Source organism: Monopterus albus, unplaced genomic scaffold (genome assembly GCF_001952655.1).
Source record: "Monopterus albus unplaced genomic scaffold, M_albus_1.0 scaffold14.1, whole genome shotgun sequence".
Lineage (NCBI taxonomy): Eukaryota > Metazoa > Chordata > Actinopteri > Synbranchiformes > Synbranchidae > Monopterus > Monopterus albus.
Window position 1 is genome coordinate 4172584 of NW_018127894.1, and position 17093 is coordinate 4189676.

At 38.5% G+C, this 17093-nt stretch overlaps 1 protein-coding gene across 1 annotated transcript in view; it reads left to right on the forward strand.

Annotated features, from left to right (window-relative positions):
- Positions 1-17093, forward strand: part of LOC109955466 (corticotropin-releasing factor receptor 2) — a 35278-nt gene that overhangs the window by 4189 nt on the left and 13996 nt on the right. The window contains exons 3-4 of the mRNA XM_020591645.1: positions 15561-15646; positions 16174-16280. Coding sequence (XP_020447301.1) covers positions 15561-15646; positions 16174-16280 — 193 coding nt within the window. The remainder of the gene's footprint in view (positions 1-15560; positions 15647-16173; positions 16281-17093) is intronic.

Genomic DNA, 17093 nt, shown 5'->3' on the forward strand with positions numbered 1-17093 from the left:
AGGAATGGGGTATGAGGGAATGTTAGTACAGAAAGGGCTCCATTTTGTTGTTTTCTGTAATGTGTGAAACACGCTGTAAGACACGCTGGGCTCTCTGTTCCTGAAACGGGGCACAGAGGCAAACGTAAATCTAAACTCCAGATAAAAGCACATCTGGTGGCAATTTGGTGACCACCGGCATCGGTGCATATTGTGTGCGGCCAGGTGCACCCAGGTACAAAGTGAAGGAGAGGCTGAATAAATCTTTAGTGGGAAGAATGCATCATGAGCAGATGGAGTCAGGGCAGGCTTCAGTAATGGCCAATCATACCAGTTCCTCACAGCAGGAAACCTGACTTTGATTGATGTCACCGATGTTATGATGCTAATCTGGAGCAGCTCTGTCAGAGAAGACTTTCATGAAGAAACTGAGATACTTGTCTGTGAAGTGCAAAGTCACCATGACCTCATCTACATCAAGCCGACACACACAATCAATCACGTTTTTAGAGAGGTGCAGCTTTTGTCAGCATTCTTCATCTGACATGAAAATATATATGATGTGGCGATGAAAGGGTCTTTCCCTGTTTCTTCTTCTCCCAGCAATTACTGATGAAAAAATATTTATTGCATAAATATTGCACATAAATGTGTTTGCATGCTTTATGCATGGAAGAAAAAATGATTCTGGTCCTGTAACCAGCAGCAATTATAAAGCATAAGTTACCCACAACTTAATGGAATTTCAGGTCAAAATGAGCAGCAAAATGCACTGCATTGCCTAATCAGCATAAGCACGGCCTCGGCTGCACCTCTCCTCCCACCTCAGCATAAGCGCATTCATTCATGGCAGAAAAATACCAAACACGCCAATACACAAAAAGCAGACTTTTACCCAAGGAAAATTGCATTGAAAAGATTGGATTTGAAGATAATGGAGCCCATTGACTGCAGTGTCATGGGACTTAAAGCGGTTTCTCTCCTCCAGTCCCACTGTACTGGAAGATAATAGAGTTGTGGATTATGGAACTTTATATCAGAGCCACTGTGGTAGACGGGATTGGTTTAGCTGTTTGTGATCAATTGTCATAACTTACAGTCCCCATGAATCACACAGGGATTTTAATAGGCTCGTGAGAATTTGCTGCATGGAGTACTTTAATGCACTTTTAATCATGTGAAAGAGCATTATAGTCTATGCAGATTATGGCAGCAATGGATGCTGTACAAGCATCCATTGCTGCAAGAGATTGATGGGACTGAGGGTGGAGTGGTGTCATAGCTGTTTATTCTTTTCAAGCTAAGCTAACCATTTTCTGGGTGTAGCTTCATACACATAAATAATTTGATACATGAATAGATCCTGGTTTAACACAGCAGGGAATTTAGCTCAGTTCAATTCAGTCAATTTTATTTGTATAGCGCCAATTCACAACAACAGTCATCTCAGGGCACTTTACATAATAAGGTTTTATACTGTTATAAGGAAAACCCAACAAATCCCCCTTGAGCAAGCACTAGGCGACAGTGGAGAGGAAAAAGTCTTTTTAATGGAAGAAACCTCCATCAAGCCTTTACCAAAACCTTAACTGCATAACAGATAGGCAAGTTACACATGTTTTTACATCAAAGTGTCATGGTCCTTAAATAATGGAGGTGATTATCTTGATCACATTAGCAGCACCAATAGGCAGTCACAGATACACCCAAAATAGGCCAGACTAAGAATAGAAGCAGGTCCTAACATCTCATGAGCAGGTGTTAATTAACACAGCGCAGTTACAAAGAGAGCCTGAAAAAAGTCAAATTAGAAAATTAACAGATGTGAGCATGCTGTTGCGAAAACTAAATCCTAAGGGGCTTTTTTTTAAGTCTCTCCAATCACATATAGTGTCTGACCAATAGAGCCTGCAGGATTCTATTTCATAGTATGCACAAAAGCTGCCTATGGCAGCATAAATCTGGTTTTAAAGAGAAACATTTCTCATTATAACAAGATACTTTGCTTGATTCTATGATACTTTCACATTAAAACATATTTTTTCACATTATTACAGCATATTGTATTTCTTCATTACTTCATTTCTTCAACACCCTTTTTCTTATCAGCACCCTCCCATACCAACTTTTTCCACAGTTTCCAGAATTGTTCTGTGCGCTCCAGCCGGTCACTGAGAATCCAAGCACAATGATTAATCTACAAAATAACACATGAATGCAGCTCATGAGCTGTTATAAATAAAAACATACCCTGCACATGTCCCAGTGTGTGTGTGCACTCACTCCAAGCTTACTGTCAGCAAAATGTCACATTTCTCTTTAAACAAATCTGAGGTATCACAGCTTTAACAGGTCCACTTAGGGCCACTTTCTATTTCTTCAAGCATAAATATTAATGTCGGTGCACAGTGGCTTAAGAGGTTTATGCATTTCTAAACCTTCCTGCATCACTTCTTTTGGTGTATTTATTCAGTTCTCAGGAAATGCACTGTTTGGACAGTGTAAAGTTATTCATTGTCTCTGGTTTGTCACTGCCACATGACATGCCTTCCATCACGCTTCAGGCAAGACAAGACCTTAAGAATGTACGTAACTGTAATTATTTAGTCAATCATGTGTAACCTTTTTATAAACTGGCTTCATTCCTCTGTTCAGTGTTACAGAGGAAACATAAATCGTGTAAGCACATAATATAATGTACACAGCTAAAAGTCAGGATCACTGTTCCTACAGCAGAACTGTATTGATTCTCTTATCAGGGTTAATAAAGTCTGAGACATCAGCTCTGCGGTGTGTATCAGACTTAGAGAGCAGAGCGGCTGCAATGTCTCAGATTGAGGCTACAACTTGACGCTTTATTTCAGTTGAGAGATGAGCCTGCGCCACATTACTGTGATTTTCCGAGGAAAATGTGGAACTGAAATAGGGGCATGAATAAACAGAGACAAGAGTTATGATCAAACACGATAGTGTGAGCTTTGACTTCAGAAGTTCACAGTGATGCTTTTAAGTTGCTGTGCATTTTTGTTTTTTATAATGTGTAAGAAAACACCGAACACTTGCACAAAACATACATCACATTCATTCAATCATACAGATCCTTAATATCTGGGATAAATCTCTTTTTCAAGTTGTTCAAAGAGCCATTATTGACACTGGAGGACAGACCTGTGGGTACAAGTCTTTTATAAATGGCCGATGATGTTGTGTAACCAGTTTAAAAGAAATCCTTCCACCTGTCTAAGGCTTACTCAGTGTAGCACCAGTCTAACCTAATGACTCACCACTGTTTGCCGCTAAAGATTTATGACAGTCTAAATGAGTGTAATACTGTTTCATGTCTTCTTGTCAGTGAGCTGGCATGTCTCTTGAGTTCTCCTATGAAGGAGGAGTAATATTTCTAAAAAAACTGTGAAAAGAGCATGTATTGTATGTAGGCAGTGAGCAGTTAGAATTCATTGGGTTAGACACTTACAAGCCACAGAACATCTTATTTTAGACACTTGCTGAACTGATGCAGTTCACTTCTGGTGTGCAGTTTCTCTTGCACTTCTTGCTGTCACAGATCAGATGCTTTTTTTTTTTACTGAATCAAGTGATTGCACCAAAGTCCCCTGTAAAATACCTCTACTACAGTAATTCTAACGCCTTGAGGCATTTCATCCACTCCTCCATAGTGAGACTGGGTAAGAGGTTAGTAAGTCAGCAAATTTAGGTCAGCATATGTAGAAAACATTTCATTAGACAATGCACACCAAGTCCCACAGGGGGTCCCCTGGCTGAACTCGCCACTGGCTCAGCATCCACACAAACAACACTATAGCACAAGGCATGGACAGATTTTTAAGGCACCATACCATACACATGAGGAATGAGGAGGTCTTAGCTTTTAATAAACATGATTGACTTATATTATTTAATAATTGCAGATGAAAAAAAAGATGTCAAACACGTACCTGTCTTATTTTGCCATTATGATTGCTTTCCTCATTAACAGAATTTCAATGTATTGTCAATCAGTGATGGATGATTATTTAGTGGTGTTTTAATTATTACTTACACTGTTACTTGCATTGTTTTCTAAAAATATTTTAATTGGTAAAATCCTTGCTTCAAACATGAAGCTACTGAATTCATCTTCTCTCCAAATAATGCTGAATTACCAGCTCTATTTCCTAAGAAGTCAGGGGTGTAGCGATGCCTTGGTACTGTATGGTAGGCATCATCTGATTCTTCATTGTATACCAAATTGCCATTTTAACACATCAAAACTCCAGGCGATGGACCAGCTTCCTTGTTAACAACCCTCAAAATCTCAGCAGCTGTCAACCGAGGTAACTGTGGTCTCAGTGGTATCACCCAATAACACTTGTGAACCCCTTGGGGCTGCATCTGCGTAAGTAATATTGTCAACTAACATTACATCACGTGGCCTTCTGGAGATTATTATTATTTTCTTTTTTTACTTTTGACAAACTTTAAAAATGTGTTTTGGAGTGTTTGTTATGTTTATAGCTGTGTATTCAGGATTAGGTAACTACTGTTATGACGGTGCATGTGTTACTACATGACAGATTACATTGAGGCTGATTATTATTTGCAGCCTTGTTTGGGAAATGCACACTGATGCCTGTTTCTGGCTATTTTTAGTAAGGTATATAGTAAACCCTCTGGCCCAGAGGTGTTTATGACACCTATGATTAAAATACAATGGATTTGCGTTAGAAAATTCATTGGTATCACATCATCTGTGCCTGGCAACTGGAGCATGATGAACATTTTCACAGCTGAATGGTAAATTTCATTTCTTGACTTGGAAAGAGGAGTTTGACAGAAAGAAAATGAATTGTATTTTAAACTGCATCTTCTGGTGTGCATATTTCCCAAAAGACTTTCATGATATATCTTTAACATTAAGCAAATATGATCTTGGTTAAAAGCATTGGCTTGACATGAGTGTCTGCACAAACCTTAACAAGGCATTTTTTTCATAGCCTAAACATAACAACATATGAATTATCAGCCATTCACCACCGTCACCTCCACAAGCCATCTGTGCAGTATGAGGATGTTACAATTGGAAAAACTGTTGTCAGAGTAGCATCAAAAACAAACAAACAAACAAAAACATACAAAACATAAAAAAACAATCACACATTACTGACAGTGAAAAATAAAAGTTTGGTGCTCTGTAACTGGGAAAAGTCAAAGACGGAAGGACCAATACAAATCGTTAGCTTGATTTTAATGATAAAGGTCAGACTGAAAAGCATTTTTGACATTTCAGTGACAGACTAAATAACTCGAACATTGCTAAATGACTTGGACAAAATCCTAACAAAGTGTGACAGCACCTGCGTTCTTTTTAGTTGTGTAATGTGCTCTCATCATCCACACACGCTACCATCCATGTTTGGCTTCCCTCAGGTCTGTAGACTTGTCTTTTCTTTCTTTCACAAATTGACTTCAGTTCAGCTGTGAGGTATTAAGGTTTGATAGCAAACATGCTGGCATATATTTGAATCCATGCCCTACAATTGTTCTTTTTAATAAGTCGTGACAGCATGAAGACAAATAGGAAGGCCTGAGAGACACAGCTGTGTGTGAAAGATTACCTAGAAACTCCTCCCCAGGCGCTGTTGGCCCATGTGCTTCAGTGGAATTGGCTCAAGGCTTAATGCTTTTGAAGTGAGATTCAGTGTTCACTTCTAAACAAGACAAAATAGACTGATGCGTACCCACATCCTTTTCATTTTAATTTCCATGTGATGATGTGACGCTTACAACACATGCAGTGAAGCTTCTGTAGTATGTTTTCAAGCATCCAGTTAATCCATTTTAGATTAAACTGCACAGTGAGACCTGATTATCAAACAAAATCAAATTATTTTTTGTCAAAACTCATTTGGATGAAACTTCTCAAATGCCAGAATTTACTGGTTTCCCTAGTCTTCTGATATTAAACCAAATACTTTTGTATCAAATATGCCAACCTGAGAAACTGTGTGGACATTTTTTACCGTTTTTGCCATTTTATTAATCTAATTGATCAACACACAAAAAAATCATCAGCAGAATGAAAATAATCATTAGCCGAAATCACTGAATGTTGAAAATATGGACACCATGACAGCTCCTAGAAGTGAAGCCACCATGACTGGTTGCAGTATTCGTCATAAATCCCACCTCCTGACTTCCTGACTTGGAAAATAATCACCCTATTAGAGAGTAATAGTGTAATAGTGAGCAAATTCCAAAAGAATATATTCATTTTAGGGTAATTCATGTTTTACCAGAGGGAATACTTCATGGCATTCATGATATATGAAAGTAAAACATTAAAGCTTATATCCTATATGGACATCTTGTTCATTCCTATAATTTAATTAATAAAGCTCCATGAACCACTGGAATGAGAATGCCAATTATAGCTCTTCCCTAGCTTAATTCATGGGGCTAACATATAATTCTTCAGTTCCATCTGTACGATTGGCATGCTAAGCAAAGTAAAATATCCTGAAATTCCCAGCATAAATAGAGCAGAAAGCTCACAGAGGTGTTCAATGACCTTCATTTGCTGACATCTTACTCTAAGGTGTTTTCAAATTTGCCCCCAAACTGAAAAAGCTGATCTTTGTAAATTGGTATAATTTTCACAAGGTTGTTTATGTTGTGCCTCCTCAACCCAGCAGAGCAGTAGAGCTCCTTGTTTGCTTGTTTGTTCCAAGACCTTTGGAAAATATAAAATGTGATTACTTACACTATGATTTGTGAATCCACACTAACATGATTAATAGCTTGTGGTTCTGTGAGCCTGTGCTTAGGTACAGCATTGCTTTCAGCTTAATGCCATTGCGAACCGAGTATCTCAGGGTTTCTGACTTTTGTATGGCCAAAATTTATGACTCTGACTCAGAAAACTGTTACTGGGCATTGTTCTAATTTTATTTAGACATTACCAAGCAAAATAATCACCTGCTAAATTCAAAATGACAGCATGCTCATTATGAAAATGCTATAGTTGTTTTTCTGATAAAATGTTTACTATGCATGCTAACATTAGCTAAGTAGCTAAAAACATAAAACTGAGGGGATGTCATGCAGGTATTTGGTTAAAAGCCAGGTATTGTACAAATCAAAAGATGGACCTGATAGTGTCAGATGAAAAGTCATGGAATCACCAACATCACCGTGCTGGATAATCCAGCCAATCCAAGGATCTGATTTTAGTCTGGACCAAAGTGTCCAGTTGACATTGCCATAAAAAAAAGCTACCCTTGCATTTTCTGTATCTCAAATTTACATATTTAACTAGTTAAATTGGTAAATGGAGAAAAAAAATGCATATAATTAATTTGTATGCTAATTTGTCTTCAGTGGACTAACGGCTGGTCGCAAGTAATTACACATCAATTCAGTATCCAGAGTGCTCTAAGCTTTCACTTTACTACTGATGCATGTAATCACTGGTCTGGCAGTTAATACCATATTCAACATCATTCTTATCATATTCCATACCATTACCATATTCAACATCAGTCATTCTTGGATGACAGAATTTTTTAGTTTTTGTCTCCATTTACAAAAACTATCTGGTGACCTAATAATTAGGAGATTAAAAAATATATTTTTCCCTTGGGTTGTATTTGCATAATTTATTATATTTTGGGGTTATTTTCAGTTATCTCAAAACTATTTCTAGTTTATAACGCAACAACACAACACTGACTGCTTGCATCCTATAAGCAGTAAGAGGATGACAGAAGTATGATAAGAATGTGTGACTGAGCTGTTTACTGTACAGCTCCTCGTAGCTACTGTACTTCTTGTGCTTGATCAGTTTATTCATGATTTGACAACTAATTGCAGACAGCGATATTTGTTCTGATTGTTCCCTTGGTTTCTTGGACATCTACAGTATTTTTCTATGATTATAATTTGTAATTTGCAGAAGCCACTGGGAGAGATTTAGGCAAGGAAGAGAGGTTTTCGTCCCAAATCATCCATCCATCCTTCCATTTATTCATTAGCTATATTGTTTATCCTGCTGAGGGTCGTGGGGTACTGGAACCAATCCCAGCTGACAAGTGGCTATCATCCAAAGTCAGCAAAACTTTTTACACCTTTCCTACTGACCCAGCTGAACATTTGTTCCATCCTCAACAAGAACAACATGGAAAAACATATAGAATTTTCAGGTCACTGTAACGTACAGTATGGAACGTGGTCTGTTGTAATTTTTAAAACTTAAAAACTAAAAATTTTCAAAACATTTACTTACAATCTCTGAGCACCTCAGGTTATGAGTGTGGCTTTTCCTTGTTGGATCATTATATTTTAATACTTGGAAAATGATTTAAAGCTCAATAAGCAGGTCACCTCAGTCATCAAAGCTGCACTGTTTTCAGCTTAGACCATTTTGAAAAGCTCAAGCACACACTTTTACTTCTAGTCATATAGACTATTGTAATTTGCCTTTATGTGGGTATAAATCAATCATCCTCAGATTGTTTACAAGCTGTCCAAAATACTGCAGCTCATTTCCTGACAGGCGCTCGCTAACGTGAGCACATTACACCAACCCTTGGTTTGCTCCATTGGCTCCCAGTGCAGTTCAGGATCCATTTAAAAATATTTCTCCTGACCTATAGAGCTTTAAATAGTTCTGCCCCTTCCTACATCCTTGAGCTTTTACATCCTTACTTTCCCACTAGAATGCTTAGCTCTAACGACCAGATGCTTCAAGTGGTCCTGAGGGGCAGATTGAAAACTAGAGGTGAGTGTGCCTTTTCTTTCATGGCCCATACATTATAGAATAATCATGCTTTGCATATCCAGAGGGCATCAGCTGTCCTTATTTTTAAATGTCATCTTAAAAATGATTTTTACTCCCTTGCTTTTAATCAATGCTGAGGTTTAAATTGGTTGTAGCTGTGTTTTCTGGCTTGGAGTTCACAGTGCTGCTTATAGCTTTATAGTGGTGTGCTTTACAGTATACAGTTTGTTCTGTTTAGTTTTTGGTAAAACACTTTGACCAACTTTTTGTTGAATTTACTGTGTTATTGTATATAAATAAACATGACTTAACTTTTTGAGAGTTTACAGTTCATCACAAGAAAAAAAACATTAGAGAAAAGGCAGCAGAGATTTTCTTAGTTCTTTCATGAGAATTCATCTCACAACCTCTCATTTTATGACCCTTTGAAAGGATCTCAAACCCTAAGTTGTTAAAGCCCTGGTGCAGTAAGCCACTTTTAAGGGAATACAAAATGTATGTTAATTTGCAAAGAAATATATTCCTGCACCCTTTATGCAGCATGACTGTAATACAAAAACATCACAGTGAGCCACTGCACAGTACAGGTTGTGGAGGCAAGCAGCCAAAGGCTTTAGACTCAGTGGGGTTTGATCTGAACAAGCGTAGTTATGTGGTGTATAAGCATACTCCAGGACTGCTTGAGAAATTTGGTGCAGCATTTCTATGGCCACATTTCCAGCTGCCCTCTCAATTGTCAGCCGTAGGAGGGAGAACCTGACACAGGCTTACAGTCACTCTGGGAAAGATGTAAAGCAGCAGTGTTTTTTTTTTTCCTGGCAGTTCCTGGCCTGGCATTCTACCTTTATTTTGTTGGCTGTAGGGCAAATAATCAACACCCACATTGGTTGTGTTCCCAAGTTGTATTTTAAACTACAAGATTCATCTACGGTAGAAGTGGGTGTCTTTGTCAGCGAAAACACAGTATTTCTGCACAAGTAACAAATGTGCATGGCACAGAAAATGCTTGAGTGCTTTTCTTTAGTTATTCCTCCCTGTGGGCTCTTCCTGAGATAAAAGCCATGAGTATGTGTCAAGATTTCACAGATGACAAAACAAAGAATTTTAGCACAGTTTGTCAAACATCTATTTGATTTGTAAACTTTCAAACTTTCATGTCAAAATTTTAAAGCACCAAGTTAAACTCAAGTTACACTCACTTGTTCAATGCATAAATAATTCCATAAAACTGATATTAATATTATGAGCTGACAGGTTTTCTGTTAGTACAGTATATTTAAATTAAATGATTATTACTGAAGTCAGCAATCAAATGCATGTATCTGGCAACATAAAGAGTTTCAGATTAGCATTACAGCAATGACCCTGAGCGCTCATACCTGCTGGGATGAGTTTAAAGTACTTTGATGATCTAACACAGTCTGGACTTTCAGAATCAACCTCCCAGAGAATTCTTTTTGTGTAATCCAGTCATTTTGGAGCGTGGACCCTCAATGCCAGAGAGACCTTGTTTTGCTTTGAAAAGGTTCAACGCCTCTGACACAGTGTCTGAGATTTAATATGACAAGGACACATTTTTGTGAAATGGTTGTCACCATGTTGTGTTTGATCAAACATGGGTCGATCAAGGACTCAGGGACACTTGTGTTTTAAACTAGTGATGTCAACGTGTTAGTGTTAGCAGAGTTTTGAATATAGCTTTATATTAACACAGCTAAAATAAAAACCCCTTGCTAAATTAGTCTCTGTTGGGTTGGGGAGGGGGATGAGGTGTCAGTGATGCCATAAGTGAACCAACACTGACCACATACTGTAAGGTGATGAAAGTTACCAACTGGCATACTTTGTACCAACTCCCTGCTAGCCATCCTGCAAAATGTCTTGCTTTGGGGACAACAAATACTATATAATTGTAAAAGAATTTGAAGATTAGAAGCTTGTTTGTCAAGATAAATAAATAAATGTGCTTTGAACTGTATAAATTTAGAATGAATTAGCTGTTCATGCATAAGTGGTACTTCAATTAGGGATGGCAACATAACAGATTCATTGTGAAATAAATGTGTAATAAATTCTCAGAACTAATTTGGATGACGGTCCAAACAATCTATCTTCATTGCTGCTGAGCCTGACCTGTTTCTTTCAGCTAATTATTGCTTTGCAAATATGCCACTTGGAATATTACAACCCCAAATCAGAAAAAGTTGGAATGGTATGTAAAATAAAAATAAAATCTGCAAATAGTGATGCGTAAATCATCTGGGTACTGTGTTACATTGAAAACAATACATCCTGAAAAAAAAAAACTACTGATTCGTCTGACCACAGTACACGTTTCCACTGTGTGATTTTCCATCCCAGATGCCTCTGAGTCCAGAGCAGTCGACTGTGTGTCTGCACACTGTTGACATAAGGCTTCCCTTTGGCACAGTATAGTGTTAAGTGGCATTTATGGTTGTAATTATGTATTGTAGTGCCTGACACAGGTGTGCCAAAGTCATCCTGAGCCCATGTGGTTGTATTGCTTAAAGGAGAGTGACGGTTCTTGATGTGGTGTCGTTAGAGGGATCGAAGAGCACGGTCATCCAGCTTAGGCTGGCGTCCTTTACGCGCTGAAATCCCTCCAGATTCCTTTAATCTTTTAATTATGTTATGCATCGTAGAGGATGACATGTCCAAATTCCTTTCTATCTTTCTTTGCGGAACATTGTTTTTAAACACTTCAATAATTTTCTCATGCATATGTTGGCAAACTGGCGGTCCTTGGCCCATCTTTGCTCCTAAAGGGTTCGGCCTTTCTCAGAATGCCATCACCTGTTTCAAAAGGAATCATCATTTCATAGTTTTACCTCATTACTAGCCCTGAAATGGAACCATCTTTTTCTGATTTGGAGTTGAACAACTTTTTTCATGTAAAGGCTGTGTAAGCCTGCCTTTCTTTGTCTGGTGTTTGATTGTTCTGTGCTTTAGCTTGTCACTTGTCTCTGTAGTTCTCTGTTACTTTTGTGCCAAGAGGTTGGTTTTGTGATAGACTCCAAAAAAAAACAAAAAAAAAACCCACGACTGCTATGCCTACTCAAAGCACCAAGCTGCCACTCAGAGCTTATCACTAATTACCCACTTGTTTTTGTTGTTTTGTGAAGTAGCCAATAAAACGGGAGCCTGAATGCTTTTCCAATCATAGTGAAGATGAAAGGCTATAATATCGCACAGTGAAAGCTCAGCTCACATGAGCCATGCACCTGAGTCAGTTAGAGCAACGTTCCCTTCAAGCCATGTGAAATTTAATTTCATATGCCAGGGACAGACTAAAGTAGGCCATACCATAACAGCCTGAGAATCTCACAGCTCATTGCAGTTTGATATTTTATTTAACTGGAGCAAAGCTGCAAAGTCTTACACACACAGACATCAGAAGGCAAGTGAGGAGATGAATGCAGGAGTCACAAGAGCATACAAATACAACATGACAGCATAAAGGGCATAATGAGGGAGTCATGACAAAGTGTGACAACAACACCAGTCAGTCATATCAGTTGTCGAATACTGAGGAGTTCTTTTGTATCACACATTGTGACAGTGATTTAGTTAAATTAAGAATTAAATCAGGATGTCTGCAACATCCTTAAATAATAAATAATTATATGACAATGATTAAAGTTAATGTACCCTTAATGCTGTTGGTATCACAATTAGGTGGAAGGTTAATTCAAATGAGACTAGTCATCTGTTTTTGGTGTAATCTGTTGCCAATTTGGTGATTTTACAAGAACAAATTAAACATATTGAGATATTGTAGCAATGATGGAATCATGTTTAAAAGGCTAATAAACCATTTTAACAAATCACTCCTCAGCCAGTGGAGGAAATTGGTATGAAAAATGAACCGTTATTGTTTTTAAAGCTGGAGCATTGGTCAATTAGTCTATAACTTAGTATGAATGATTCTCACAGCACCTGCCGCCCAAAGCTGCTTTATACTGTATGTAAAAGGCTTTTCCTTCAGCTCATTAAATCCCTACAGCAACAGGACACAAATGTTGATAAATCTGTGGCCCCCGATTTAAGAAGTGCAGCGTCAGAATGCAATGCCATCAGGCATGGCTGTCCGCTGTGTTTATGTTTATTAAATCACATGCAAATGACCGCAGGCAGCCGCAGAGTAATCCTGTACAGCACTACACACAAACTGGTGTACACACTGAGCCACTCTGCACCATCAAGACCAAAGTATGATGTCCTGGAGAAGATGCTTTCCGTTTGTTGAACTGAGGTGCATTTGAAAACGACCACACAGCGTGACCACCAAAGACCCACTGCAGTGTGCTTCAGGTTGCTCTTGCGCAGCTGAAACCTGAGCCCAATATTTCTGGCTATGGTGCACTGATTTTAAACTTCTTTTTAATTGTCCATCATGAATAATGTTATAGGTCTGTAATTCCAAAATGGTGAAGAACCTTTTAGGGCTTTGTCAGTCATATATTCTTAATATAACAAAACTTTGTCACTATAACGTGTGTCAGTATTCTCAACACCTCAGACCGCACTTTACATAAAACAAAATGGTGACAAGAATAGCTTTATCATGCATAATGCACAGATGGGTAGACATAAAGTACTTTTCCTGCACCAGTGCCTTGAATTAGTCCTGCCTGAATGGAACAGTTCACAGGGACAAACCTCACAGCCTGCTTCCCTTCCTCTATTTCTGTCACTGCTAAGTTTGCACACTCAGTATGATATTTGCCTGGAGAGATAGACAACTTTTCTGTGTAGAAAAGCTGTAAATTGTGTTGTTGTACTGGTCTACATTGAGAATGCCCTTCTGCAGAAAATGCGTCATATGTAGTTAGTGCCAGCAGGTTGTTATAAGCAACATTAAAGTCTATTAAATCTCTAGTGACTGTAGAAATTCAAAAGCCAGACAGCACAGATAGTGCAAACTTCCACCAGGGCAGATCAGTTCTAAATCTAACCAAGTAGTTTCTAAGCCTAAAAAAATGATTTTGTGCCTTAGAATTAGAAACTGTGATGCTTCATAATCATAACTATGTTTATGACTATTTCTATGATGGCAAAGGTCTGGTACACTTGCTGGTGGAACAGCTATATGGAGTGTATGATTGTTACCATGACAACAAAGGTCTGTTGAGTGTGCTGCTGGAAGGGTCCTAATTGAAGTTTGGAGGAAGCAATGAGCGATGTCATTAAGGATGGAGGACTTGTTGACAGCATTATATCCAAACATGTTTCCAGTCTGAGGAGCCCAGTTCCACAGTAGAAAACAATTTGAAAACTACCACATTACTGAACCAACACTTTACTTTTGCCTTGTCACTCCGTGTGCACCGCACTCAATTGCATCATGGCTTCAAACTAATGTAAAATGTTACCATTGCACATTGAAAATTAGTACTACCCCTCTTTTAAATATCTCATTGATGGTACAAATAGAATTTGCAGCCCTGATTGTCCACCTTTTCTTTCTCTTAGTTCATGCTCAAACTACACATGCCACATCACAGCCGCCTACTGTCTCAGGGGATACATGTTCCACTCATTCAAGTGATTTAGCTGACTTTGATTTTTCCACTCTGCTTTGTGCTAAAACGATCTGACTCAGACAGTTGAGAATTTGGATTTTTTTCAAGGGATTGGAATTTTACACAATACAGAATGTATTACTGTAAGTCAAATTAAAAGCACAATATGAGTCCGACTGAAAGGGTCTTTAACTACTTTGTTTCTAGCTGCCACAAGCAGTTTTCTGCTCTCTGCTCTCTGAACACAAATGGCATGTTACATAACATTAATTTGATTGCAAAGGATCTTACTCTGCTGCTGCCACTGCTTTAGAAGTCAGTGTAGTCATTTCTGAGTTGGATGCTTTCCTCACTTTCTACTGTATTGTTCTGTGGTGCACAAGAGGATGACTGAATATGAACAATACAGTCTGCACTTCCATGAGATTTATCTAAACTGCAAGTCCCCAACAAAAGGATCATCAGCATTATGCAACCCTCTGAGTGTTGAGATAAACATGTTTATTCATTTATTTTCATGCATTTTAGGAAGAAGGACGGAGGCCACAGGATTCATTTATGTAACAGCAAACTGGATTATTTAAAATAACAAACACATATTTCATTTAATACCTTGATTTACTCAGGGTATCTTCTCTGAGGGGTCACGTGTCTTTTTCAGGAGTGCCCCACATTCGCACTAGTACAACCACAGACTGACATATTGCTACTGAACAGCTCCACTGGGGCAGCTGAGGTTGTGCCATCACACTGGTGTTAATGAGGATGGGGCACACGTTGCTTTGGCCCCCTGTCCCACCCAGATTTAATCCTGCCAGTGAACCAGTGAACTTCTCAAGCTTGTTTCTCTGACCTTTACACCACCTTAGCCTCTCTAGAGTAAAGACATAAAGGCCTGACTGAATTCATGGTGAGGAACTGCTAAATGAACAGTTGTGTTTAAAGTTGATTATGGAGTATATATATATATATATTTAAAACCAAGAGACATAGTAGCGCTCAACTTTGAACTAAGATCTAAAGAAATTACAAGGCTGCTGTAGCTTTCTGAAATCGCAGACACCTCACCATAACGTTGGCACAACGAATGACAGGCTTGCACCAGCTCAGCTGAATGAAGAAAAGATTTGAACCTCCAAACTAGTCTTTAAGCTATCTCTCAGTAGAGTTCAACAAGTATTTTAAAACACTAACAATCTTGCAACAATGCAACAGTTTTATTATTTTTTTATCCACCCATTCTTCCAACTCTTTTCTTGCAGGGAGTGCTTACAGGGAGTGCATGGACAATGGGACGTGGGCGTTGAAGAGCAATTACTCCAATTGTGAACCCATATTGGAGGAGAAGGTCAGTGGGCTACAAAGGAGCAGTCTTGCTATGTCTGTCATTCTCTAACCATAAACCATCTCAGATAAATAGTCATCAGTCTCTCATCATTACACTAATGGCAAATAAGGAAAACAGTCAGATTTGGCAAAGTAAATGTTGTGTTTTCTTTGCTTAACGCTTATTTAACTGCATTCTCGTTTACTACATAGGGCAGTTAAACACTTTAAACGCTGGTTTACAGACGACTTAACAAATACATAAGTGCCTAAGGCCACACTGTAAGACTGGTGTATGTAATGAGTTTTGGCCTGATTACCTCATATCTTTGTCTCCTGATTATGTGGGTATTCTGGGTCTTGTTCTATTTTCTCAGATAATTTTCAGCCACGACATCTGAAGTGTGTCAGTGACATTTGCTTTCTCTCCCATTAGTTAAACCTCAAAACAATGAATAGACAGACGGTTTTTTGTTTTTTACTAACATTACTATCTGCTCTGTTATCCAGCTGTGCATTAAAGAAGAAATTCACGTGTTTTCTTTCCAGAGGAAATATCCAATGCATTATAAAATAGCACTGATCATCAACTACCTAGGCCACTGTATCTCTGTGGGAGCTCTAGTCGTGGCCTTCATTCTCTTCTTGTGCTTAAGGCAAGTACAGAAATAGTGCCTATCTAAATGTATCTTGCATGCATGAGAGCTCACAGTAGACAATCAGGTAAATTCATGTAATATCCTCAGAATATTTATCATTAGTTTGTTTATGTCAAACGAACAGCAGCGTGGCTCAGCTGGAGCACCTGAGCTAAGAACGTCATAATATGTACTTCATAACATTTCTTGATCTGGGCAGCCGAACCTATTTTTATGTCCGGTTTAAATACAGTACACATGAACACAGACACACGCACACACACACACACACACACACACACCTACATCTACTAAGATAGAACAGGGCAAACACCAAACAACCGCACTAGGATTTGATCAATGTGGGGATCTAAAAGCAAATATTGATTTCTTTAGATTAAAGACCAAAATAGTCAATATTTTGTCCCAAGATTAAATTTGTGTGGGACTTTCTGCAACTACTTTTATTTTTACCTGCATTCTTGGCAGGATTAATTATTCATTTCTGTGATGTCCATGAATAAACATCTGTAAATCCACTCAGAAATAAGAGATTTCAAACAGTCTTCTAATGACTCCAGAACTCGCCTGAGAATTGTCATGTGGGCTGAGTGGATAGAGGAGAGACAAAAGAAGAATAGCAACATGACACAACAATCAAACACTGATCAGGTCGATGTGGCTGGTGACTGCTCGTCAGAGATGTAGAGCTCCAGGGCCAGGGCAACCTGCAGAAAGGTACAGGGAGAGAGAGAGGACACACTATACGGGAGAGAGGAGACACAAAGTTAGTAATGTGTAATGGTGGCATATAGAAGCATAGGGAGAGAG